General features: G+C 48.1%; 1 protein-coding gene and 1 pseudogene across 7 annotated transcripts in view; one reads left to right on the forward strand and one right to left on the reverse strand.

Annotated features, from left to right (window-relative positions):
- The window catches only part of ANKRD27 (ankyrin repeat domain 27), a 72,900-nt gene that overhangs the window by 4,724 nt on the left and 42,272 nt on the right, over nucleotides 1-25,904 (forward strand). For 4 of the 7 annotated variants that reach the window (XM_032249150.1, XM_032249152.1, XM_032249151.1 and 1 more), the window contains exons 2-5: nucleotides 12,288-12,419; nucleotides 20,347-20,457; nucleotides 23,295-23,451; nucleotides 25,121-25,275. In XM_032249150.1, coding sequence (XP_032105041.1) covers nucleotides 12,318-12,419; nucleotides 20,347-20,457; nucleotides 23,295-23,451; nucleotides 25,121-25,275 — 525 coding nt within the window. In that variant the 5' untranslated portion in view covers nucleotides 12,288-12,317. The remainder of the gene's footprint in view (nucleotides 1-12,287; nucleotides 12,420-20,346; nucleotides 20,458-23,294; nucleotides 23,452-25,120; nucleotides 25,276-25,904) is intronic. The other 3 variants (XM_032249156.1, XM_032249154.1, XM_032249155.1) reach the window with 2 other exon arrangements.
- LOC116530786 lies at nucleotides 10,749-11,220 on the reverse strand (annotated as a pseudogene).

Raw genomic sequence — 25,904 nt, forward strand, 5'->3', positions numbered from 1 at the left:
TCGGCTCACCGCAACCTCCGCCTCCTGGGTTCAGGCAATTCCCCTGCTTCAGCCTCCTGAGTAGCTGGGATTACAGGCACATGCCACCATGCCCAGCTGATTTTTTGTAGTTTTAGTAGAGACGGGGTTTCACCATGTTGACCAGGATGGTCTCGATCTCTTGACCTCGTGATCCACCCGCCTCGGCCTCCCAAAGTGCTGGGATTACAGGCTTGAGCCACCGCGCCCGGCCTGCATATTACATATTTTTAACACTAGGACTGAAAAGTTGAGAACAGTGTTGGACAGAGGTCTTTTTTTTTTTTTTTTCTTTTTTTCATGTGACAGCATGGATGAAAGGACAGAGCTCTTTGAATCTCTACTCCTGGACAGAGGGTTCAGTCTTTAATGACCAAGAAGTAAAGCAGACGACTTGGGGCTGGATCACAGCAGGCTGTGTCCGCACAGCAGTGCTTGTTAAGAGCCTGGTGTGTGCACATTGTTGCATGTGACCTGCATGTTTTGATGTGACACTCAGTGGCCTTCCCTTCCCTTGCTGTTCTGCCCTTTTCTGGCCTCTGCTTGGAGTCTTATTACTTCCCCATCCTCCACCTCATCCCCCTTCCCTGCTGTTTTCTTCTTTTTCTTTTTTTGTGACGAAGTCTAGCTCTGTCTGGAGTGCAGTGGCACCATCTCAGCTCACTGCAACCTCCACCTCTTGGGTTCAAGTGATTCCTCTGCCTCAGCCTCCCGAGTAGCTGGGATTATATGTGCCTACCACCATCCTTGGCTAATTTTTGCATTTTTAGTAGAGCTGGGGTTTCACCACGTTGGCCAGTGTGGTCTCAAACTCCTGACCTCAGGTGATCCAGCTGCCTCAGCCTCTCAAAGTGTTCAGATTATAGGTGTTCAAATTACCTGGCCCCTGCTGTTTTCTTCTCTTTCTGGTCCTCACGTCCCAGCTCCGTGGTTAGTTCCTTCATGGAAGCCTGGCTTTGTTGCCTCATCTTGGGGGTGGAGACGTTGGTATTCCTCCAGCATCTTTTCTGAAGCAGAAGGAGTGTCTTTTCCCAGCTTGAGTGTGACCATATTGCATCCTGTTTCTTACATGGCTTTCGTCCAGAGCATCTTTGCTTTTGCAATGTGCTAGGTAGAACCAACTATGTCAGAAACTAGAGGTTTTTTTTTTATTCTTGTGACTCTATCCTGGCAAAATTGCATTATCTCATTGTGGTGGAGATTATCTGGGCTCCAGTAATAAGTGAAATTAACAACTTAAATACCTGAATGGTTGCAGAGGCACTCCTGGGGCCCAGGCAGAGATTATATGCAGCCATTTTTTTTTTTTTTTTTTTAAAGACGGAGTTTCGCTCTTGTTACCCAGGCTGGAGTGCAATGGCGCGATCTCGGCTCACCGCAACCTCCGCCTCCTGGGTTCAGGCAATTCTCCTGCCTCAGCCTCCTGAGTAGCTGGGACTACAGGCACGCGCCACCATGCCCAGCTGATTTTTTGTATTTTTAGTAGAGACGGGGTTTCATCATGTTGACCAGGATGGTCTCGATCTCTTGACCTCGTGATCCACCCGCCTCGGCCTCCCAAAGTGCTGGGATTACAGGCGTGAGCCACCGTGCCCGGCCATATGCAGCCATTTTTATGCTGGTCTCTTCTCCCTAGGAGGACTGACCGGAAGCTCACAGGCCTTTTTCATGCAGAACCCAGGGCGCCTGCAGCCAAGACGGCTCTAGGTGGACCTGGGGAATTAGGTGTTGGGTCTGTGTGGCTGGCTGTCTTGTGGAGTTTTCTATCTGGGGAGATAAAGTGTGACTCTTAGATAGGGCATGGTGGTTCATGGCTATAATCCCAGTGCTGTGAGAGGCCAAGGTGGGAGGATCACTTGAGGCCATGAGTTTGAGACCAGCCTGGGCCACATAGTGAGACCCCATCTCTGCTAGATGAATGAATGAATGAATGAATGGCTCTTGTCTAACCTTGAGTCAGCCAGCTGAATCTCAGTTTCTTCATCTGTGACACGGGCTAGTGATACCTACTTGTCTAGAGTTATTGTGAGCATTAAAACAGGATGAGGGTTGGGTGTGGTGGCTCATGCCTATAATCCCAGCACTTTGGGGGGGCTGAGGCAGGAGAATCAGTTGGGCAACATAGTGAGACCCCATCTCTATTGAAAAAAAAAAAATTAGCCACAGTGGCTCACGCCTGTAATCTCAGCACTTTGGGAGTACAAGACAGGAGGATTGCTTAAGTGACACAGTGAGACCCCATCTCTACTAAGAATAAAAAAATTAAGGGGGGCATAGGTGGTTCATGCCTGTAGTCCCAACTACTTGGGAGGCTGAGGCAGGAGGATCACTTCAGCCCGGGAGCTCAACACTGTAGAGAGCTGTGATTGTACCAGTATACTCCAGTGTGAGTGATAGAGTGGGACCCTGTCTTAAAAAAAAGGATAAGGACTGCACAGTGGCTCATGCTTGTAATCTCAGCCCATTGGAAGGCCAGGACAGGAGGATCACTTGAAGTCAGGAGTTTGAGACCAGCCTGGGCAGCATAGCGAGACCTGTTTGTACAAAAACAAAACAAAACAAAACAAAAAACTCAGGCTGGGCCAGGTGGCTCATGCCTATAACTGCAGCACTTTAGGAGGCTAAGGTGGGAGGAATGATTGAGGAAGGCGTTTGAGGCTGCAGTGAGCTATGATTGTATCAGTGTACTCCAACCTGGTCAGTAGAGTGAGACCCCCAACTCATAAATACATGAAAGTAAATAAGTAAAGATGAGGTTGCATAGAAGTTATCACAGTGCCTGGGACAAGGACTCTCCCAAATGGTGGCTGTTTTTTATCGTTAGTCCCAAGGAATCGAATTCATCATGCAGTTATGTATGCATAGTGTTTTCCCAAGGAGGCATTCTGGAACACTCATAGTGAGAGAGTGGTTCCTGTTTCATATTTCATTCATCTAATTGTATCAAGGATAAATTTGCTTATACTTTTTTTAATAGTTGCCGATTTTCTCATTTTAATGAAGAAAGAAGGCCCCAGGCTCAAACTTAGCATCTAATGAGTTTTTTTTTTTTTTTTTTTTTTTTTTTTTTGAGACAGAGTTTCGCTCTTGTCATCCAGTAATCTCAGCTTGCTGCAACCTCCACCTCCCGGGTTCAAGCGATTCTTCTGCCTCAGCCTCCTGAGTAGCCGAGATTACAAGTATGAGCCACCATGCCTGGCTAGTTTTTGTATTTTTTTGTAGAGGCAGAGTTTTACCACATTGGCCAGGCTGGATTTGCCCACCTCAGCTTCCCAAAGTGCTGGGATTATGAGGTTTTAAATAACATTAATTACCTTTATAATTTTCAACTTTAAGATGATCTTCTCTTCGTTGGAAGTGATACCCTTTTTCTATTTAATGTAGTAATAAGATTTCTTTTTAAAATAAATTTTAGGCCAAGTGTGGTGGCACATGCCTGTTGAGCCAGGAGTTCAAGACCACCCTGGGCAACACAGTGAGACTTCATTTCTACAAAAGTAAACAAAAATAAAATAAAAGATGAAATACATTTTTATAAAGACAATAAGTTGGTCAGGCATGGTGGCTCACGCCTGTAATCCCAACACTTTGGGAGGCTGAGGCAGGCGGATCACGAGGTCAGGAGTTTGAGACCATCCTGGCTAACACGGTGAAACCCCATCTCTGCTAAAAATACAAAAAGTGGCCGGGTGCAGTGGCTCACTCCTGTCATCCAAGCAATTTGGGAGGCTGAGGTGGGCGGATCACCTGAGGTTGGAAGTTCCAAGACCAGCCTGACCAACATGGATAAACCCCGTCTCTACTAAAAATACAAAATTAGCTGGGCGTGGTGGCCCATGCCTGTAATCCCAGCTACTCAAGAGGCTGAGGCAGGAGAATCACTTGAACCCAGGGGACAGAGGTTGCAGTGAGCCGACATCGCGCCACTGTACTTCAGCCTGGGTGACAGAGTGAGACTCTGTCTCAAAAAAAAAAAAAAAAACAAACTGATCTCCTTTTATATGCCCATTTTGTAGGCACCCTGTCTGAGAGCTCATTGGCACAGAGGAGCAAACCAAGGACAATGAGGAGTGGCTGTAGAATGTTTCATAAAACATGCAAAGTACTGGTTCACATTAGTTAGCAGCATGAAGCAGTTTGCAGACAGCAACATCCTTCAAACAGCTTACTTCCTAAAGTGAGTTGAACATTGACTTGGAATTTGGGTGTTCACAGACGTTTCAGTCATGATTCATGGAAGGGTGCACTCTGGCTTCAGAAGTCCTAGTTCTGATGGAAGTGGTAGGTGTGTTCCATACTGATTCTTATTTTATCTTTATAGCGTGACTGATGTAAGTCCATTTGGCTTTTGCTTTTAGAACCTTACCTATAATAAGCAATCTAATTTTAGCAACCCCATTCACAATACCAGCAAAGTCTATAGAGAATATATAAATAGTCTAATAAAAGTCGTATGTGATCCTTATGGAAAAGTTGGAGGACATAGAAGAAAGCGTTCATGGAAAGATACACCATGTATGTGGATGACAAAATTCATAATGATAGGGCTGCGTGCAGTGGCTCACACCTGTAATTCCAGCACTTTGGGAGGCCAAGGTGGGAGGATCACTTGAAGCCAGGAGTTGAAGATGCCTGGCGAACATGGTGAAACCCCCTCTCTACCAAAAAATACACACAAAAAATTAGCCGGTGTTGTGGCATGCATTTGTAGTCCCAGCTATTTGGGAGGCTGAGGCATGAGAATTGCTTGAACCTGGGAAACAGAGGTTGCAGTGAGCCAAGACTGTGCTACTGCACTCCAGCCTGCGAGACAGAGTGAGACTCTGTCTCAAAAAAAAAAAAAAAAAAAATTCAGGCCTGGCATGGTGGCTCACGCCTATAATCTCAGCACTTTGGGAGGCTGAGGCAGATCACTTGAGGTCAGGAGTTCAAGACCAGCCTGGCCAACATGGTGAAACCTTGTCTCTACATTTTTAGTAGAGACAAAAATTAGCTGGGTGTGGAGGTAGGCACCTGTAATCCCAGCTACTTGGGAAGCTGAGGCAGGAGAATTGCTTGAACCCAGAGGCAGAGGTTGCAGTGAGCTGAGATCACACCATTGCACTCCAGTGTGGGTGATAGAGCGAGACTCTGTCTCAAAAAAAATTCATAATTATAAAGATATTCACTCTCCAGTATATTAATTTAGTGGAGGTCCAATAAAAATCCTAATAGGATTTTTCATGTAATTGACAAGCTCATTCTGATTCATTTGATATTGTAAAGGACAAGGAATAAGCTTTGGAGAACAAGCAGATGGGAAGCCTTTCTCTGTGAGATAGTAAGCCTTATTATGAAGCTGTAGTCATGTAAAATAAATGTTCATATGTGGTCTATCCCTGCCCTATCTAGTATAATAGCTGCTAGTGGCTATTCAGGACGTGAAATGTGGCTAGTATGAATTGAGAGGTGCTATAAATATAAAATGCATACTGGATTTTAAAGACTTAATAAGAATAAAAAAATGTGAAATGTATCATTAATAATTTTTTTTTTTTTTTGAGACAGAGTCTCACTCTGTCACCCAGGCTGGTGTGCAGTCAGCTGTTCTTAGCTCATTGCAGTCTCTGCCTCCTGGACTTAAGTGATTCTCCTGCCTCAGCCTCCCAAGTGAGCCGAGATCATGCCATTGCACTCCATTTTTGTATTTTTGTAAAGATGGGGTTTTGCCATGTTGCCCAGGCTGGTCTTGAACTTGTGGAGTCAAGCGGTCCACCTGTTTCAGCCTTCCAAGGTGCCGGGATTACAGGCATGAGCCACTGTGTCTGGCCATCATTATCATTATTATTTTTGGGGGATGGATTGCTCCATTGCCCAGGCTGGAGTGCAGTGGCACAATCTTGGCTCACTGTAACCTCTGCCTCCTGGGTTCAGGCAATTCTCCTGCCTCAGCCTCCCGAGTAGCTGGGATTACAGGCGTGTACAACCATGCCCAGCTAATTTTTGTATTTTAGTAGAGATGGGGTTTCACCATGTTGGCCAGGCTGGTCTTGAACTCCTGACCTCAGGTGATCTGCCGGCCTTGGCCTTCCAAAGTGCTAGGATTACAGGCATGAGCCACTGCACCCAGCCAATAACTTTTAAATAATGATCAAGTCAGGCTGGGTGCAGCAGCTCACACTTGTAATCCCAGCACTTTGGGAGGCCGAGGCAGGTGGACCACTTACAGTCAGGAGCTCGAGACCAGCCTGGCCAATGTGGTGAAACCCCATCTTTACAGAAATACAAAAAAATTAGCCGGGCGTGGTGGCACACGCCTGTAATGCCAGCTACTCAGGAGGCAGAGGTTGCAGTGAGCCGAGATCATGCCATTGGGTTCCAGCCTGGGGTATAGAGCAAGACTTGATCTCAGAAAGAAAAAAAAAAGATCAAGTTAAGTGCATTGACATATACCTGTTGTCCCAGCTACTTGGGAGGCTGAAATGGGAGGATTGCTTGAGGCTGGGAGTTCAGGGCTGCAGTGAGCCGAGATCGTGCCTCTGAATAGCCATTGCACTCCAGCCTGGGCAACATAGCAAGACCCCATCTCTAAAAAACAAAACAAACGATTAATGGTCACATGTTGAAAATATAATATTTTGGATATATTAAGGTCAAATATATTATTAAAATTAATTGCAGCCTGTTTTTTAGGTGCCACTAGAAAATTTAAAATGACATTATATATTTCTATGTAATATATACATAATTGTATTTCTCACATGTGACAGTGAGACCCTTGAAACAGAGTAGAGCCTGGAAACAGGCTAAACATACGTGGGATCTTGGCGCATGACAACGGTAGCACGATCAACCAGAGTGAAAGGGATAGAACATTCAAACGGTGATGACGACACAATTGGCTTACTATGTGGAGAAGTATAACTAGATGCTCGATTGATAGCATGTACAAAAATAAATTCCAAATGGATTGAAGACCTAAAAATAGAAAACTTTAATATTTTTAGAAATCATGAGGATGATTTTTATGGCTTTGAAATTAGAAAGGACATGGTTTCAGGTAGCCTTTGCTGTAAAACAAACCAGCCTGAAATGTACTGACTTCAGATTGCCGCAATTCATTACTTCCCACATTGTGTGAGCTGAGTGGGTAGTTCCTCTGCTGGTCTCACCTGCGCTCCCTCAAGGGGCTGTACAGTATTCTGCTGGTGGGTTGGCTGTGCTCACTGGGCCACCTGGGCCTCACTCTTCAGACTCCGTGGCCTTTCATTGTGTGGGCTTCTTCACAGCACTGGGCTCTTGGGGTACCAAGAGAATGAGTGGAATCTGCAAGGCCTTATATATGTGTGTATGTATGTATATTCATTTACTTTTCTTATTCCTTGAGTGTACTAAGACTTTTTTTTTTTTTTGAGATAGAATCTTGCTTTGTCACCTGGGCTGGAGTGTGGTGGTGTGATCTCAGCTCCCTGCAACCTCTGCCTCCTGGGTTCAAGCGATTCTCCTGCCTCAACCTCCCGAGTAGCTGGGATTACAGGCGCGTACCACCATGCCCAGCTAATTTATGTATTTTAGTAGAGATGGAGTTTCACCATGTTGTCCAGGCTTGTCACAAACTCCTGACCTCAATTGATCCACCTGCTTTGGCCTCCCAAGGTGTTGGGCTTACAGGTGTGAGCCACTGTGCCCGGCTTTGTTTTTGTTTTTTAAAGAGATGGGGTTTCGGCCAGGCACGGTGACTCACACCTGTAATCCTAGCACTTTGGAGGCCAAGGCGGGCAGATCATCTGAGGTCAGGAGTTTGAGACCAGCCTGACCAATATGGAGAAACCCTGTCTCTACTAAAAATACATTATTAGCCGGGCGTGGTGGCGCATGCCTGTAATCCTAGCTACTCAGGAGGCTGAGGCAGAATAATCGCTTGAACCCAGGAAGCGGAGGTTGCAGTGAGCCGAGATCATGCCATTGCACTGCAGCCTGGGCAACAACAGCAAAACTCTGTCTCAAAAAAAAAAAGAGAGCGACTGGGTCTCACTTTGTTGCCTAGGCTGGAGTGCAGTGTTTCCATGATAGTTCATTGCAGCCCCAAACTCCTGGGTTCAGGCAGTTCTTGCATCTCAGCCTCCCGAGTATTTGGGACTACAGGCATGTGCCAGCATGCCTGGATCATTTTTCTATTTTATTATTTGTAGAGATAGGGTCTTGCTATTTTGCCTAGGCTGGTCTGGAACTCCTGGCCTGAAGTGGTCTTCCTGCCTTGGCCTCCCGAAGTGCTTTAATTACAGGAGTTAGCCACCATGCCCAGCCCCTGTAATACCTCTTAAGGCTGATACAAATCGTACAGCATCTCTTCTGCCTGTTGGTTGAAGCAAGTCACAGGGCTGACTCCGATTCAGGGGCTGGTGAAATGGGGACATGAGTTTATCTTCTTCCTCTGTTTGAGACTGAGTCTCTCTCTCTGTTGCCCAAGCTGGAGTACAGTGGCAGGATCTTGGGTCACTGCAACCTCTTCCTCCTGGGTTCAAGCGATTCTCCTGCCTCAGCCTCCCGAGTAGCTGGGATTATGTGTGCACGCCACCATATCTAGCTAATTTTTGTATTGTTATAGAGATGGGGTTTTACCATGTTGTCCAGACTGGTCTTGAACTCCTGATCTCAAGTGATCTGCCTGCCTCAGCCTCCCAAAGGTGTGAGCCACTGTGCCCAGCCTACTCTATTTTCTGATGGGGCAATAGTGAAGTCGCTTTGCAGAAAGACCTGCCAGAGGATAGACATGCCAATTACAGATGTCCTAAGGCCCAAAAAGCACTGACCTTAAAGGCAAAGAATGTCAAATCCAATTATTATTGACCCTTGAACAATACGAGTTTGAACTGTGTGGGTCCACTTACATGTGTTTTTTTCAACCAACCTCAGGTTGAAAATACCATATTCACAGGATGCAAATTTGTGTACATGGAGGGCTGACATAGATGTGTGAGTTCCACAGGCCCAGCTGTGGGATTTGAGTATGCATGGACTTGAGTATACAAGGGGGTCCCAGAACCAAATCCCACGAGTACACTGAGGGATGACTGTCCATTTACATCAAAACTTCTGGCCAGGCACAGTGACTCACACCTGTAATCCCAGCGATTTGGGAGGCCGAGGTGGGAGGATTGCATCAGGCCAAGAGTTCAAGTTCAGCATGGGCAACACAGCAAAATCCCATCTCTACAAAAAATAACAAAATAGTTGGATGTGGTGGTACATGCCTGTAGTCCCAGCTGCTCTGGAGGCTGAGGTGGGAGGTGGGAGATTACTTGAGCCCAGGAGTTGAAGGTTATGGTGAGCTACGATCATGCCACTGCACTGCAGCTCTAGGTTGGGCGACAGTGTGAAACCTTGTCTCAAAATAAGTCTATAACATGCAAACTTCTATTTCTGAAAACACCCATTTGACAAAATGAAAAAGCAAGCTACAGACTAGGAGATGGTGTGTATGTATATGTATATGTATATGTAAATGTATATGTATGTGTGTGTGTGTATATGTATATATTTTTTAGACAGCATCTCGCTCTATCACGCAGGGTAGAGTGCCATGGCGTGATCATGGCTCATAGTGGCCTCAATCTCCTGGGCCCAAGTGATTCTCCTGCCCCAGCCTCTGAGTAGGTGGGATTATAGACACGCACCACCACACATAGCTAATTTAAAAAAAAATTTTGTAAAGATGGGGTCTTGCTGTGTTGCCTAGGCTGGTCTTGAACTCTTGACCTCAAGTGATCCTCCTACCTCATCCTCCTGAAATGCTGGGATTACCGGCGTGAGCTACCACACCTAGTCTGGGAGATGATATTTAGAAATTCCTTTAGTATACACATGAGTAAAGAACTATCAATCCTAAGAAGAAGGCCAACAATTTAGTAGGAAAGCTAGCAAAAGACATGATAAAGCAGGTTATATAACATAAACAAAGAAATTTAGTTCATTTAATTAATGAACCAGTGAAAATTAAAAACAGTGGGATAAGACTATACTCACAGACTGTCTCAGCCCGTGCAGGCTGCTATAACAAAACACTGTAGACTGGGTGGCCTGAAAATGACAGAAATGTGTTTCTCACAGTACTGGAGGCTGGGAAGTACAAGGTGAAGATCCTGCAGGTTGGGTGTCTGGGGATGGCCTGCTTCATAGTCGGCTCTCTGTTCTCAGTAACCTCACGTGGCCAGGGGAGCGAAGGAGCTTTCCCAGGTCTCTTTCTTTCTCTCTCTCTCTCTTTTTTTTTTTTTTTTTTTTTTTTTTGAGATGGAGTTTCCCTCTGTCACCCAGGCTGGAGTGCAGTAGCGTGATCTTGGCTCACTGCAACCTCTGCCACCTGGGTTCAAGTGATTCTCCTGCCTCAACCTCCCGAGTAGCTGGAATTTCAGGCGAGCACCACCACGCCCAGCCAATTTTTGTATTTTTAGTACAGATGAGATTTCACCATGTTGACCATGCTGGTCTTGAACTCCTGACCTCAGGTGATCCACTCACCTTGGCCTTAAAGTGCTGGGATTACAGACCTGAGCCACTGTGCCCAGCCACATAAGGGCACTGATCTCATCCATGGAGGGCACTGACCTTATTCATGAAGGCTCTGCCTTTGTACCTAGTCACCCCCCAAAGGTTCCACCTAGTGGGTTAGGATTTCAATACATGAGTTTTTGGGAGGACATAAACATCTAGATGATAGCACAGACGAACGGAATTTTTTTTTTTTTTAACCGCTAGAAAAAAACACAGAGCTTTATTATTCTCAACACCAGCGGCAGTGGCCTCTGTAGGACAGGGGAGTGAGTTCTGTTGACTGACAGGGATAGGTGACTCCTACTTGCCGGCGATGAGTGGGTTTCACAGGACCACGATGACTGAGTCCCCACGCAGGAACATCTTGGAGATGCAGCGGTCTTTGTTGACTGGCTTGGACTTCTTCTTGCCCTTGCTGCTCTTGGGTACCTCAGTCCACATCTCCTTCACATTCTCTAGCACCATGTTGCAGTGCCTGTTGAAGGCCTTCACGCAGCCCAGGAGTTTCTTACTGTTGCGGCAGTTGATGAGCACTTGGGTGTTGTTCTTGACGGACTGAGTGAGCACAGAGAGTGGACCTGTGTTAAATTCCCCCTACTCTCGCTTCTGCAGCTCCTCCGGGGTCATCTCACTCTTGGGCTTGTTAAAGAGGCTCATGTTGGTCACTAAGCTCTCGGTTCACTCCGGTTTTCTCCGCGTTGCTCGACTAACAGAAATTTTATTATTTTAATTTTTATAGAGATAGTACCTTGCCATATTATCCAGGCTGGTCTCCAAGTCCTGGGCTCAAGCAGTCCTCCTGCCTCAGCCTTCCAAGTAGCTGGGACTACAGACATATGGCACCTCACCCAGATAATTGTTTTATTTTTGTAGAGATGGGGGTTTTGCTGTGTTCCCCAAGCTGGTCTTGAACTCCTGGGCTCATGGGAATCCTCCTGCCTCAGGTTTCCAAAGTGCTGAGATGACAGGCCTGAACCACCACACCTGGCTTCTAGTTTATTTCTTAAAAGAAAATCTGAGGCAAACATTGCAAAACGTGACGATTCCTTAATTCTGGTGCTAGGTTTGCATTATTACTCAGTACTTTTCCGTGTGCTAAAATATTTCATTAAAAATACATGAGTATCTTGAGAATGTCATAATTTTGGTCATGTAGGATGTTCTAAAAATAGCCATTTGTACTTTAGCCAGGAGTTTAACAGGATTTTCTGAACATGATTTACACATTAGCCAATAAATAGGCCATCTTGGAATTGTTGGGTTATATTTGAAATTTCCTGGTGGAGTGAGTCTGTGGGAGAAGAAAATTGCATGTCATGAATCCTTTTTTTTTTTTCGGCGGGGGATGCTCTTTAGAAATTGTCAGATGCAGGCCGGGTGCGATGGCTCATGCCTGTAATGTCAGCACTTTGGGAGGCCGAGGTGGGTAGATCACCTGAGGTCAGGAGTTCAAGACCAGTCTGGCCAACATGGGAAAACCTGACTTTACTAAAAATAAAAAAAAATTAGCGGATGTGGTGGCCACACCTATAATCCCAGCTACTCCCGAGGCTGAGCCAGGAGAATCGCTTGAACCCGTGAGGTGGAGGTTGCAGTGAGTCGAGATCACGCCACTGCACTCCAGCAGTGGTGACAGAGTAAGACTCCGTCTCAAAAAAGAAGAAAATGCCAGATGCAGACTTTGATGTGTTACGTAAACTTGCAAATGGTCATTCACTGCTTTCCCCCACTTGTTGCAGGAGATTTGCTCTGACCCCTCTGAAGTCCATATGGCTCTGTATGATGAAGACCTCCTGAAAAATCCTTTCTATCTGGCTCTGCAAAAGTGGCGTCCTGACTTGTGCAGCAAGGTGGCCCAAATCCATGGCATCGTAAGTGCGCTGAGCCTCGGGGGTTGTCCTGAGGTGTGAATGGTTCCAGACATGTGGTAGACTAAGGCCCAGCTTACTAAGCTTCCAGCAGTGTGCTTGGTCTGTGAGTAAGCAGCAAGGGGCCCCTATAAGCCGCTCCCTCCAGGAAGCCTCCTGGGACTGCAGCCCAGACTGTATTCCTTTCCCTGAACTCCTGGCCCCACCTGTGACTAATTGTGCCCTTTCATGGAGCACCCCCAGTGACACTTGGTCTCACGCTGTGGTGCTCACCTTCGTCTCTCTTGTTTCTCTCTTGCCTATGGGGGCTTCTCCAGGGCCGAAAATCAGTTGCTCCCTGAGTCCTGGTCTGTCTGGGAGGTGGGTGCTCACCCTCATAGAATAACAGACCGAGTAAGTGCATTCATACACTGCTTTGAAAGGTTTTTCCAAAGGGAAAGCACCATAATGAGAGGACTTTTCTGGTAGAGGCCACAACCTCAGAAGCCTCCAGGGGCAGCCGGGTAACAGGAATAAGAGAAGCAGGCAGGAGACACTGTTGCCTGTCGTGGTGGGGGCATCTGCCTAGATGGAGGATGGGCCCCGCATTGTGGGTCTTTCCAGTTCTTGGGTCAGTGAACTTGGCAGGCATCCGATTTAGACAGCACTTGGGGTCACAGTGTCCTGGGTTCGCTTGAGGAGTCTTTTGCCTTCTTTTTGTCTCTTGTTCCCTGCTCTCTCTCTTTTGTTGTTGAGACAGAGTCTCGGTCCGTCATCAGGCTGGAGTGCAGTGGCGCAATCTCGGCTCACTGCAACCCCCGCCCCCGGGATCCAAGCAATTCTTCTGCCTCAGCCTTCCAAGTAGCTGGGACTACAGGTGCGTGCCACCATGCCCAGCTAATTTTTGTGCTTTTAGTAGAGACAGTGTTTCACCATGTTGGCCAGGATGGTCTTAACCTCTTGACCTTGTGATCCACCAGCCTCAGCCTCCCAAAGTGCTGGGATTACAGGTGTGAGCCACCATGCCCGGCCATCCCCTACTCTCTCAAATGGGCATCTGCTTCTCTTATCCTGTGGGGTGACTTTACTCAGGTCTGTGAAGTGGCGGAGGATTTGAACTGAAGGAGAAGTCAGGTCAGCTGAGTGTGGCTTCAGGTTTTCAGCTGCCTCTCAGGGACACTAGAATTGACTTTCATTTATTTATTTTTAATTTTTAATTTTTTTGGAGATGGAGTTTCGCTCTTGTTACCCAGGCTGGAGTGCAATGGCGCGATCTCGGCTCACTGCAATCTCTGCCTCCTGGGTTCAGGCAATTCTCCTGCCTCAGCCTCCTGAGTAGCTGGGATTACAGGCACGTGCCACCATGCCCAGCTAATTTTTTTGTATTTTTAGTAGAGATGGGGTTTCACTATGTTGACCAGGATGGTCTCGATCTCTTGACCTCGTGATCCACCCGCCTCGGCCTCCCAAAGTGCTGGGATTACAGGCGTGAGCCACCGCACCCGGCCGACTTTCATTTATTTTTATTTTTATTTATTAATTATTTTGAGACAGAGTCTTGCTCTGTGGCCCAGGCTGGAGTACAGGGCGTGATCTCGGCTCACTGCAGCCTCCACCTCCCAGGTTCAAGTGATTCTCCCGCCTCAGCCTCCTGAGTAGCTGGGATTGCAGGTGTATGCCACCACGCCCAGCTAATTTTTCTATTTTTGTAGAGATGGGGTTTTACCCATGTTGACCAGGCTGGTCTTAAACTCCCAACCTCAGGTGATCCACCCACCTCGGCTTCCCAAAGTATTGGGATTACAGGCGTGAGCCTCTATGCTTGGCCCGGAATTGACTTTCATTTTGCCCAGGCCAAGCTCTGCCATCAGAAACTAGGTTTCTTTCTTTTTTTTTTTTTTTTTTTGAGACAGAAACTCACTCTGTCGCTCAAGCTGGTGTGCAGTGCCATAATCTTGACTCACTAAAACCTCTGCCTTCCGTGTTCAAGCAGTTTGCCTCAGCCTCCTGAGTAGCTGGAATTACAGGTGCCGGTCACCACGCCCAGCTAATTTGTTTGTATTTTTAGTAGACACGGGGTTTCACCATGTTGGCCAGGCTGGTCTCAAACTTCTGGCCTCAAGTGATCCACCTACCTCAGCCTCCAAAGAAAAACTAGGTTTCTTGACATCCTTTCCAGTTTTTATGATTGCTTTTGTGATTCATACTTCTTCACCACAACCTTCTTACTTTAGATTTTAGAAGTCAAAAAGTTCATTATTAAAAAAATTAGAGAGTATAGCTCTTTCCAAATAAAAATGTCATAAAATTCACCAGAGACATTCATTGTCATCTGTTCATTTCACAACCATTATTAAAGGCTGCTGTATGCAAGATACTTTGCTTGATGTGGGGATTCACCAAGAAATAGGAACATACGTTACAATCTTTTTTTTTTTTTTTTTTTTTTTTGAAATAGGTCTTGCTCTGTCCCCCAGGCTGAGCTAGAGTGCAGTGGTGTGAACACGGCTTACCGCAGCCTCAAACCTGTAGGCTCAAGCAGTTTTTCTGCCTCAGCCTCCCGAGTAGCTGGGACGACAGCCAATGCTGCCACGCCTTGCTGGTTTTTATTTTTCTGTAGACATAAAAAATGCTTGAAACCCCGTCTCTACTAAAAATACAAAAAATTAACTGGGCATGGTGGCGCATGCCTGTAATCCCAGCTACTCAGGAGGCTGAGGCAGGAGAATTGCCTGAACCCAGGAGGCGGAGGTTGCGGTGAGCTGAGATCGTGCCATTGCACTCCAGCCTGGGTAACGAGAGCGAAACTCCGTCTCAAAAAAAAAAAAAAAAAAAAAATGCTGCCCAGGTTGGTCTTGAACCCCTGGCCTTGAGTGATCTTCCTGCCTTAGCCTTCCAAAGTGCTGGGATTACAGGCGTGAGCCGCCATGCTCGGCCCTAGATCACCATCTTTCTCCTCATGGAGCTTAAATTCGAGTGTGAGAGATGGACATTCACTGGGCGAGTGCATATTAATTACCGTGGTGGTGAGTGTCGCAGCGGAAAAGTACGGGACGCAGAGCAGGCGTGGATTAGGGAAGGCCTGGCTGTAGTGCGGGAATATTTCCTCCCTGTCTTCGTTGTATGATATTTTAAACTGCTGTCTAGACAAGTGCATATTTTCATATATATCTTTATCTGGCTTTTTGGAAGTGTCATGCTGTGCGTAGTTATTTCTGTGGAAGCTCTTTGGGGAAACGCTCTCTTGCTCAGCATGGTGTTACTGAGTCTTGGTGACTGTCGCTTGGGGCTTTTCTTTTTTTTTTTTTTTGGAGACAGGGTCTCTATTGCCTAGGCTGGAGTGCAGTGACACAGTCAGGGCTTACTGCTGCCTCTACTTCCCAAGCTTAGGCAATCTTCCCACCTCAACATCCTGAGTAGCTGGGACAATAGGAACACTCTACCATGCCTGGCTAATTTTTGTAATTTTTTTTTGTTTGTTTTTGAGATGGAGTCTCACTGTGTCGCCCAGGCTGGAACACAGTGGCTCTGTCTCAGCTTGCTGCAACCTCTGCCTCCCGGGTTCAAGCAGTTCTCCTGCCTCAGCCTACTTGGTCCTGCCTCAGATGCCCACCACCATGCCTGGCTAATGTTTGTATTTTTAGTAGAGACATTGTTTCACCATGTTGACCAGGCTTGTCTTGAACTCTTAACCTCAAGTGATCCACGTGCCTCGGCCTCCCAGAGTACTGGGATTACCGGCATGAGCCACTGTGCCTGGCCTAGCACAGGAGCTTTGACCTGCTCCATTTCCAGCCTGGTGGTGGTCCCCTACTCTTGGGAGGTCACCAAATTAATGCCAAACTTAGTGTGGAAATGCAATCAGCATAGCTCACGACATCCTAGAGCTCCTGGGCACCAACGATCCTCCCGCCTCAGCCTCCTGAGTAGCTGGGATTACAGGCGTGCACCAGGATGCCTGGCAACCTCACTGCTTCAAGTTCACCAAACAAGGCCGAGGAAGACCAGAGGCTTACTGCTGCCCTATGTGGACTCAAGCAGTTCCTTGTAGATGCCTTGGATCTCAGGAGGAGCTGGAGTGAGGGTCTGGGGTTCTGTGGGGAACCCAGGATGGCAGAGCCTGAGAAGAGTCTCTATCCGCCGGTGTCCCCAAAAGGAAGGCGACAAGGAAGAAAAGTTCATTTAAAATCCCCCTTTTGCTAAAGTGGGCTTGAGTGGGATCCCATGACTTATAACCGAAAAGCACTTCATTGGCCAGGCGCTGTGGCTCACACCTGTAATTCCAGCATTCAGGGAGGCCAAGGCAGGTGGATCATTTGAGGTCAGGAGTTCAAGACCAGCTTGGCCAACATGGTGAAACCCCATCTTTACTAAAAATATAAAAATTAGCCGGGTGTGGTGGTGCATGCCCGTAATCCCGGCTGCTCCGGTGGCTGAGGCATGAGAATCAGTTGAACTCTGGAGGTGGAGGTTGCAGTGAGCCAAGATTGCACCACTGCACTCCAGCCTGGGTGACAGAGCAAGACTCTCTGTCCCAGAAAAACAAAACAAAACAAAAACTCCTGATCAGTAGTGGGATTGTACCTCTGAATAGCCACTGCACTCCATCCTGGGCAACACAGTGAGACCCCAGCTTTAAAAAAAGAAAATTCTTAAAGAATCAGAGAGGCCAGCTTCTCAGCAGAAATCAGCAGAGTGCAGGAGCTGGTGTCACTGTCACACTGGTCAGGTTTGCTGGCCCACACCGGCCCCCTCTCATCCGTGTGATGAGGGACGTGGGCCCACCCCTGTCCAATCTGTAGTCATGCTCTACCCATGTTTATGGATTGAAAGAAAAAGTCAGATATCCCGATGGTCTCCAGGAAAATGCCATCCTTTCTGTCACCTCGGAGGAATCCCTGTGGCTTTAGCAGTTGAATGCCAAATATCTTTCCATGAATTTTGGGCATTGTACCAACTTTGTTTCATTTTTAGTATTTTGATAGAGATAGATAGAGATGGGGGTCTCGCTATGTTGCGAGGCTGGTTGTGACCTTGTACCAAGTTTGACTGTCCTTGAGTCTGCCCTGGGGATCAGAGTCCTTTATTAGACTCCAAAAAATGTGAAATCACCACTTACAAACATGAGTGTCCCACAGAGTGAACTGCACCACACTTCTGTGTCCAGCCTGCTGGACCACCTCATCTCTGTGTGGCCCTGCAGCAGTGTGTGTGGGGCCGCCGAGGGCGTGGCTTGACTGCTTCTCCTTCCCCCGCCCCACCCTTGTCCCTACCCTGGCCCCCACCCCCACCCAGCCACGTCTTCCCGTGCCTTCCTGCCAGGTGCTCCTTTTGTGGGGATGACCCTGTATTCAGGCAGGTGTCTTCTTCCTGCCCTCCTCTCCTCTCTGAGCCTTGGTGACTGTCACTTGGGGCTTTTCTTTCTTTCTTTTTTTTTTGAAGACAGGGTCTCTATTGCCTAGGCTGGAGTGCAGTGACACAGTCAGGGCTTACTGCCCAAATTTCTAATTTCAGTCTCAGAGGCCGGTGACACCCCCACTGCTTCTAAGAGTCACCGCTGTGCTTACAACCATCCGGCTAATTATGTACCTGCGGTGTCCTCAGAGCAGGCTGGGCAGGTCTGCATCCCTGGGCCTCTAGTGCAGGGTTGAAAGTCCTCCAGGCTTTCCAGGTGCAGCAGGGGACCTGCCCATTTGCCTGCAGGAAAAACAACAATTTCAAAGGAGTAATATTAAGCTTGGTCCTTTTATTGAGATGTCTGATTTAATGGGGTAAGTAGGCTCTGGGGGTTTAGTTTGGGAGCCAAGGGCATGTTTTCTAAGCCTCAGGAACTGACTTTCATCCAGGCTAAGGTTGCTGAGACCCCTGCTCCAATTCTCAGGAATTATTTAGTATAAATGATTCCAACAAGCCGTGGCCATCTACTGCACACCAGGCACTGTGCTGGGTTTTGGGGTTACTCGATCAGTGGGGAACCTGGCACGCCTTCAGGGAATTCCAGAAACAGGCCACTTGCAGGCCAGAGGAATAAGTGTCAGGATGGAAGGCAGCGTGGGCAGCTGTGGAGTACCTAATCCAGCCTGGGGAGGAGGCAGGAGGGCGCCCTGGAGTAGGTGCCATGCATGCAGATTCTTGCTTTTTATTTGACTTTTTTTCTTTCCTTCCATTCTTTCTTTTGAAATGGGGTCTTATTTATCACCCGGGCTGGAGTGCAGTGGTGTGATCTTGGCTCACTGCAAACTCTGCCTCCTGGGCTCAAGTGATTCTCCTGCCTTAGCCTCCTAGGCAGCTGGGACTACAGGCATACAACACCATGACTGGCTAATTTTTGTATTTCTTGTAGAGATGGGGTTTTGCCATGCCACCCAGGCTGGTCTTGAACTCCTGGACTCAAGTGACTCCTCCCAAAGTGCTGGGATTATAGGCGTGAGCCACCGCACTTGGCTCCTTTTATTTTTCCCCATAAAATGCAGCTTTTAGTGCATTTAGAGTGATTGCACCACTGCTCTCCAGCCTAGGTGACAGAGTGAGACCCCGTCTCAAAAACGAAATATAGAAATAATAATAATTAGTAGTGCGGCTGACCATGGTCTAAGATGTAAATGTATCATGTTCAAGAAACTGTGGGGTAAATCACTCTGTAATCTAAGTATATAGCATGTAAGAATGCACTCTTTGGTGGGGCACGGGGGCTCATGCCTGTAATCCCAGCGCTTTGGAAGGCTGAGGCAGGTAGATTGCTGGAATCCAGGAGTTCACAACCAGCCTGGGCAACATGATAAAACCCTATCTGGTACTAAAGACACAAAAAACAAAAACAGAAATGAAACAAAAAAATTCACCGGGTATGGTAGCACACGCCTACAGTCCCGGCTACTTAGGAGGCTGAGGTGGGAGGATCACCTGGCCCTGGGAGGCAGAGGTTGTAGTGAGCCGAAATCGTGCCACTGCACTCCTGGGTGAGAGAACGAGACCCCGTCTCCAAAAAAAACAAACAAAAACAACAACAACAAAGAAAAGATTAGAAGGAAACCATCATCCATGTATCCATTTGTTCTTTTTTTTTTTTAAAAAGACAGAATCTTGCTCTGCCATGGTGCAATCTCAGCTTACTGCAACGTCTGCCTCCTGGGCTCAAACACAACCTCCTAAATAGCTTGGAATTACAGGCACACACCATCGCACCCAGCTAATTTTTGTATTTTTAGTAGAGACTGGGTTTCACCATGTTGGCCAGGCTGGTCTCCAACTCCTGAACTCAAGTGATCCGCCTGCCTCAGCCTTTCAAACTGGTAGGATTATAGGCGTGCGCCACCACGCCCGGCTAATTTCTGTATTTTTAGTAGAGCTGGGGTTTCACCATGTTGGCCAGCCTGGTCTTGAACTCCTGACCTCAAGTGATCTGCCCACCTCGGCCTCTCAAAGTGCTAAGATGACAGGCATGAGCTGCCGCGCCCGGCTGTTTCTTTTTTGAATGGTGGGAGAACGTGTGATTTCTTAGCTTTCCTTTTCTGTACTTTCCAAGTGCTCCTCTCTTTGTCTGGACTTGTCCCTGAGCCCCTGGGTCCTTCGTAACTGCAATGTTGAGAATAGAGAGAGAGCCTGGGGCTACTAGCTGTGGGGGGACTGAGTGAGTGTGGGAAGGAGCCGTCCAGCTGCACATCTGAAGGTGGAGAAGGCTTTGTGCGGTCCTCCTCCTCCCTCTGCCTGTGGTGGGGTGAGGCTGCTTCCATCACAACGGCAACAACAGGAACAGCAACAGCAGATTAGCTCAGCGGGCAGCCACTATGGCCGTGTTGGCGAGGGACCTCAGGCGCTCTCTCTGCCAGCAGGTCCCTGTGTGGGGACAGCAGGTGTCTATGTCCAGCTGGGGCACCGTTGGGCACACCCTGTTCTGTCGAGGTGGTAAATGGCACATCTCTGTAACGTTCCCCCGAATTGTTTTTTCCAGGTCTTAGTACCTTGCAAAGGAAGCCTGCCGAGAGGCATCCAGTCTACTTGTCAGTTTGAGTCCTACATTTTGATACCTGTGGAAGAGCATTTTCAGACCTTAAATGGAAAGGTAATCATTTCTTGGTGGGTCGGCCAGGGTCACCTGCGCGGTGTTTGGGGGCAGAGGGGAGGGAACAGAGTCCCGTTCTCAGCCTTTCACTGCTACTGGCAGTGGTGGCATTTGACACGCACTGCAGCCCCGTGGGGAGCTGAAGGGACCCTGCCTTTGTGGTGGAGGAAAGGGAGGTGGTGATAGTGAGTGGGACCCCAGCTGCTGACTTGGAGGATGGGAGGCTCGGGGCGTCTCTCCCTGACCCCGTGATGGGTTTCTGCCGTGAATTGCTGGAACACCTCTTCTTTGCCGCTGTCTGAGCCAGAGGAAGCTGTTTTATCCCAGTGTCATGAAAAGCTTGTCAGTTTCAATGTTCTATTTCCCAAACAGGACATCAGGGATGAGTATTTTAGTTTTTTTTTTTTTTTTTTGAGACGGAGTTTCGCTCATGTTACCCAGGCTGGAGTGCAATGGCGCGATCTCGGCTCACTGCAACCTCCGCCTCCCGGGTTCAGGCAATTCTCCTGCCTCAGCCTCCTGAGCAGCTGGGATTACAGGCCCGTGCCACCATGCCCAGCTAATTTTTTGTAGTTTTAGTAGAGACGGGGTTTCACCATGTTGACTAGGATGGTCTCGATCTCTTGACCTCGTGATCCACCCGCCTCGGCCTCCCAAAGTGCTGGGATTACAGGCTTGAGCCACCTTGCCCGGCCGAGTATTTTAGTTTTTAAAAGCTTTGTTTCAGCTGGGTGTGGTGGCTCACACCACTGCACGAAAGTGCCATGTAATCCCAGCACTTTGGGAGGCTGAGGCAGGAGAATCACTTGAGGCCAGGAGTTTGAGACCAGCTTGGACAACACAGTGAGACCCTATCTCTGCCAAAAATAAAAACAAAAAATTAACCAGGCGTGGTGGTGTGTACTTGTAGTCCCAGCTACTTGGGAGGCAGAGGTAGGAGAATCGCTTGAGCCCAGGAGTTTGAGCTTGCAGTAAGCCATGATTGTGCTGCCACACTGTAGCCTAGGCAACAGAGCGAGACCCTGTCTGAAAAATAAAAACCCACCCAATAAACAACGTTTTCGATTTGAAATAATTTCATATGTTGTAGTAAAGTTGAAAAAACTCTTAAACATGCCTCCCCTTAAGCTGTTAATGTTCTTGCCACGTTGGTTTTTATCTCTCTTGACACATATCATTATTTTAAATCTTTTTTTTTTTTTTTTTTTTTTTTTGAGACAGAGTCTTGCGCTATTGCCAGGCCGGCGTGCAATGGTGCGATCTCGGCTCACTGCAACCTCTGCCTCCCGGGTTCAAGCAATTCCCCTGCCTCAGCCTCCCGAGTAGCTGGGATTACAGGCACACACCACCATGCTCAGCTGATTTTTGTGTTTTTAGTAGAGTTGGGGTTTCTCCATTTTGGCCAGGATGGACCTCATGATCTGCCCACCTTGGCCTCCCAAAGTGCTGGGATTACAGGCATGAGCCTCTGCACCTGGCCTGGATCCTTTTTAAATGTTGCAACAGAAAAAGCATTGAGCTATTTCTTGAGTGGAAGTCCTGTGTTCTTTATGAAAGAAAAAGTAGGAAAGCTCTCCCTGTGTAAGAGATGGAAATAATCTGGTGCTGCAGTGTACCCAGGGCTGACTCCTACCTGCTGCTCTCTGCACGGCTCACTGTGGTCATGGCCGGGTGCGGGGCCAGACCAGCCATGCAGAGCCCGACTCCTGCCCTCTTTGTAGAGCTGGGTGTCCAAAAGGGAACAGATCAATTAAGAGGTGACTGATAGCTGGGGGTCAGCAGATCTGTGGCAGGAAAACAGCATCGTGTCTCGTGAGCTGCAGGGCAGAGCAGACACACTGACAGCCCCATGCTTCCTCTCCCTGTCACAGTGCCACAAGCCTCACCTGCCATGTCTGAGCACAGTCCCCGCCCCAGTGAGGACAGTGTGGCTGGGCTGTTCTGACCCCGGGATGCCAGGGAAAACAGGCCATTCCTGAATGGGAAGAAAGTCTCCCCCTGTCAGAACCTACCTGCTTCCGCTTTAAAAGCAGAACAAAATGGAACAACACAACACATATCCCATGGTTAACGTCAACAGTGAAAAACGCCGACATCATGTGCCTTCCACCAGGATACACAGAGGGAGATAAAACACCCCTTTCAGGGTATTCCTATCAGAAATGTGTAACTGTAATGTAATTGTCAAGACGCATCAGACAAACCCTCCCAAACATGGAGGGAGAGTCTGCAATACAAAACAAAAATGTCAGTGTCCTGAAAGGCAAAGACAGACTGAGGCACTGTTCCAAGCAAAGGAAACTGAAAAGACAAACCGATGCACTGTGTGGGTGGGCGCAGTGGCTCACGTCTGCAATCCCAGCACTCGGGGAGGCCAAGCCGGGCGGATCACCTGAGGCTGGGAGTTTGGGACCAGCCTGGCCAGCATGGTGAAACCCCATCGCTACTAAAAATAGAAAAATTAGCTGGGCATGGTGGCGGCGGGTGCCTGTAGTCCCAGCTACTCAGGAGGCTGAGGCAGGAGAATTGCTTGACCCTCGGAGGCGGAGGTTGCAGTGAGCCATGATCGTCCCACTGCACTCCAGCCTGGGTGATGGAGTGAGACTCTGTCTCAAAAGAAGAAAATAAAAATGATCCAGGTATTTTGTAGCCACAGCTACTAGGTAAACAAAGAGGAAACATTTTCGTATCAAAATGAGCAAAACGGGAGAGCATGTGTGCCCACACTGGGGTGAAGGCCGTAGGGTATGGTTAAGTGCCACACAGCAGGGGACAGGCTGAGAGCGGGACATGGTTGCCACCGGCCGCTGGTGCAGTGACGGCTTTCTTGTTTGCAGGATGTCTTTATACAAGGAAACAGGATTAAATTAGGAGCTGGTTTTGCCTGTCTTCTCTCAGTGCCCATCCTCTTTGAAGAAACATTCTACAATGAAAAAGAAGAGAGCTTCAGCATCCTGTGTATAGCCCATCCTTTGGAAAAGAGAGAGAGTTCAGGTATTCCAGGAGGAAATACCCTTTTCTCCTGTTTTAGAGAAATGTGTTTGTTGAACTTGTTCCTGACTTCGCTGTCTAAAGGTTAGGCAAAGCCAGTCATGGTGGCTCGTGCCGGTAATCCCTGCACTTTGGGAGGCCAAGGTGTGAGGATCACTGATGCCAGGAGTTCAAAACTAGCCTGGACAACATAGTGAGACCATGTCTCTATAAAAAAATAAAATAATCAGGCCGGGCACGGTGGCTCTTGCCTGTAATCCCAGCACCTTGGGAGGCTGAGGTGGGCAAATTACTTGAGGCGTAGTATTTAAGACCAGCCTGGCCAACATGATGAAACCCCAGCTCTACTAAAGGTACAAAAATTAGCTGGGTGTGGTGGCGCACACATATAATCCCAACTACTCGGGAGGCTGAGGCAGGAGAACTGCTTGAACCCAGAAGGCAAAGGTTGCAGTGAGCCGAGATCACGCCACTGCACTCTATCCTGGGTGGCAGAGTGAGACTCTGTCTCAAAAATAAAAAGCAGGTCAGGCGCGGTGGCCCATGCCTGTAATCTTAGCACTTTGGGAGGTCAAGGCGGGTGGATTACCTGAGGTCAGGAGCTCAAGACCAGCCTGGCCAACATGGTGAAACTCTGTCGCTACTAAAAATACAAAAAATTAGCTGGGTGCAGTGGTGTGCGCCTGTAATCCCAGCTACTTGGGAGACTGAGGCGGGAATATCGCTTGAACCCAGGAGGCAGAGTTTACAGTGAGCCAATATTATGCCACTGCTCTCCAGTGTGGGGTACAGAGTGAGACTTCATCTCAAAAAATAATAAATAAGAAGTTAAAAAAAAAAAATTAGCCTGGCATGGTGGTGTGTGCCTGTAGTCTCAGCTACTCAAAAGGCTGAGGTGGGAGGGTCACCTGAGCCTAGGAATTCAAGGCTGCAGTGAGCCATGATCACGCCACTGCACTCTAGCCTGGGCTACAGAGCAAGACTCTTATCTTTAAAAATAATTAAAAAAAAAAAAATTATGTTTTAAAAAAGGTTAAACCTCCTGGAAAATACTCAGGAGCCACATGGAGACCTAAATAATTGTTTTCAGTGGTTCCTCCTAGAACTTAAAGCCACTGAGCTTCGGAGGTGTGGATCGGGGCTGCTGTTGCACAGGCTGGGCACTGCACACCTCCAGGAGGCAGCGTTCACAAAGACCTCAGCCTGCCTGCCTGTGATCCATGTGGGATGTGACTGTTGCCCCCTGAGTGGTACAAAGCAGTAGCCCCGGCTTTGTCTCTGGGTCTCAGCGTCAGGGCTGGCTCTTACAGCGCCGGGCCCCAGCATTGCGCCTCTTTGAGATCTCGTTATGTTTAATAAATAATAATTCTTCTTTTGCCCCAGAAAACTGAGATAACAATTAATGTGCTGGATGCACACTGATGCTCTTAGTGTCAGGAATTGGGGTCTTGCTCATCGTCCCAGATAGTTTGTTTTTGTCCCCAGAAGAAGCCTTGAGAGGACCAGGCTCCCTGGACCCCAGGGTGTCCTGTAACTGGGCTATTCTTGTGCAGTGTCTTAAAATAAGGACATGTGCCCTTCTCTCCAGAGGCCCTAGACCCTGTAGGATAGGACAAATAGTCAGGAACCAACAGAGGCTTCAGCAGCTGGCCTGACCTGTTTCTTTTTTCAGAAGAGCCTTCAGCTCCCTCGGATCCCTTTTCCCTGAAAACCATTGAAGATGTGAGAGAATTCTTGGGAAGACACTCGGAGCGATTTGACAGGAACATCGCCTCTTTCCACCGAATGTTCCGAGAATGCGAGAGAAAGAGCCTTCGTCACCACATAGTCAGTAGCCCTGCTGTCCTTTGCCTGGCGTGCCTGTCTCGGTTCAGTGCAGGGTGCTGGGAGCCCTCAGTTTCCTCCAGAACTGCTGGGTGCTGCCTCACTGTTTGAAGTCTTTTAAAAATGTTTCTCTCTAGCTATAAAAGTAGTTTAGCTGGGCATGGTGGTGCAATCCTGTCTTCCCAGCACTTTGGGAGGCTGAGGCAGGAGGATCCCATGAGGCCAGGAGTTCAAGACCAGTCTGGGCAACATAAAAAGACCCCATTGCTACAGAAAATACAAAAGTTAGCCAGGCGTGGTGGCATGCATGTGCGTTCTCAGCTACTTGGGAGGCCGAGGTGGGGTAGCCCAGGAGTTTGGGACTACAGCACGCTGTAGTCACGCCATTGCACTCTAGTCTGGGCAATAAAGTGAGACCCTGTCTCTAAAAAAAAATGAAGTGGGCCAGGCGTGGTGGCTTACGCCTGTAATCCCAGTACTTTGGGAGGCCAAGGTGGGCGGATCACAAGGTAAAGAGATTGAGACCATCCTGGCCAACATGGTGAAACTCCATCTCGACTAAAAAGACAAAAAATTAGCAGGGTGTGGTGGCATGCGCCTGTAGTCCCAGCTAGTTGGGAGGCTGAGGCAGG

This window comes from Sapajus apella, unplaced genomic scaffold (genome assembly GCF_009761245.1).
Source record: "Sapajus apella isolate SASKATOON/1434 unplaced genomic scaffold, GSC_monkey_1.0 scaffold68, whole genome shotgun sequence".
NCBI classification, from domain to species: Eukaryota; Metazoa; Chordata; class Mammalia; order Primates; family Cebidae; genus Sapajus; species Sapajus apella.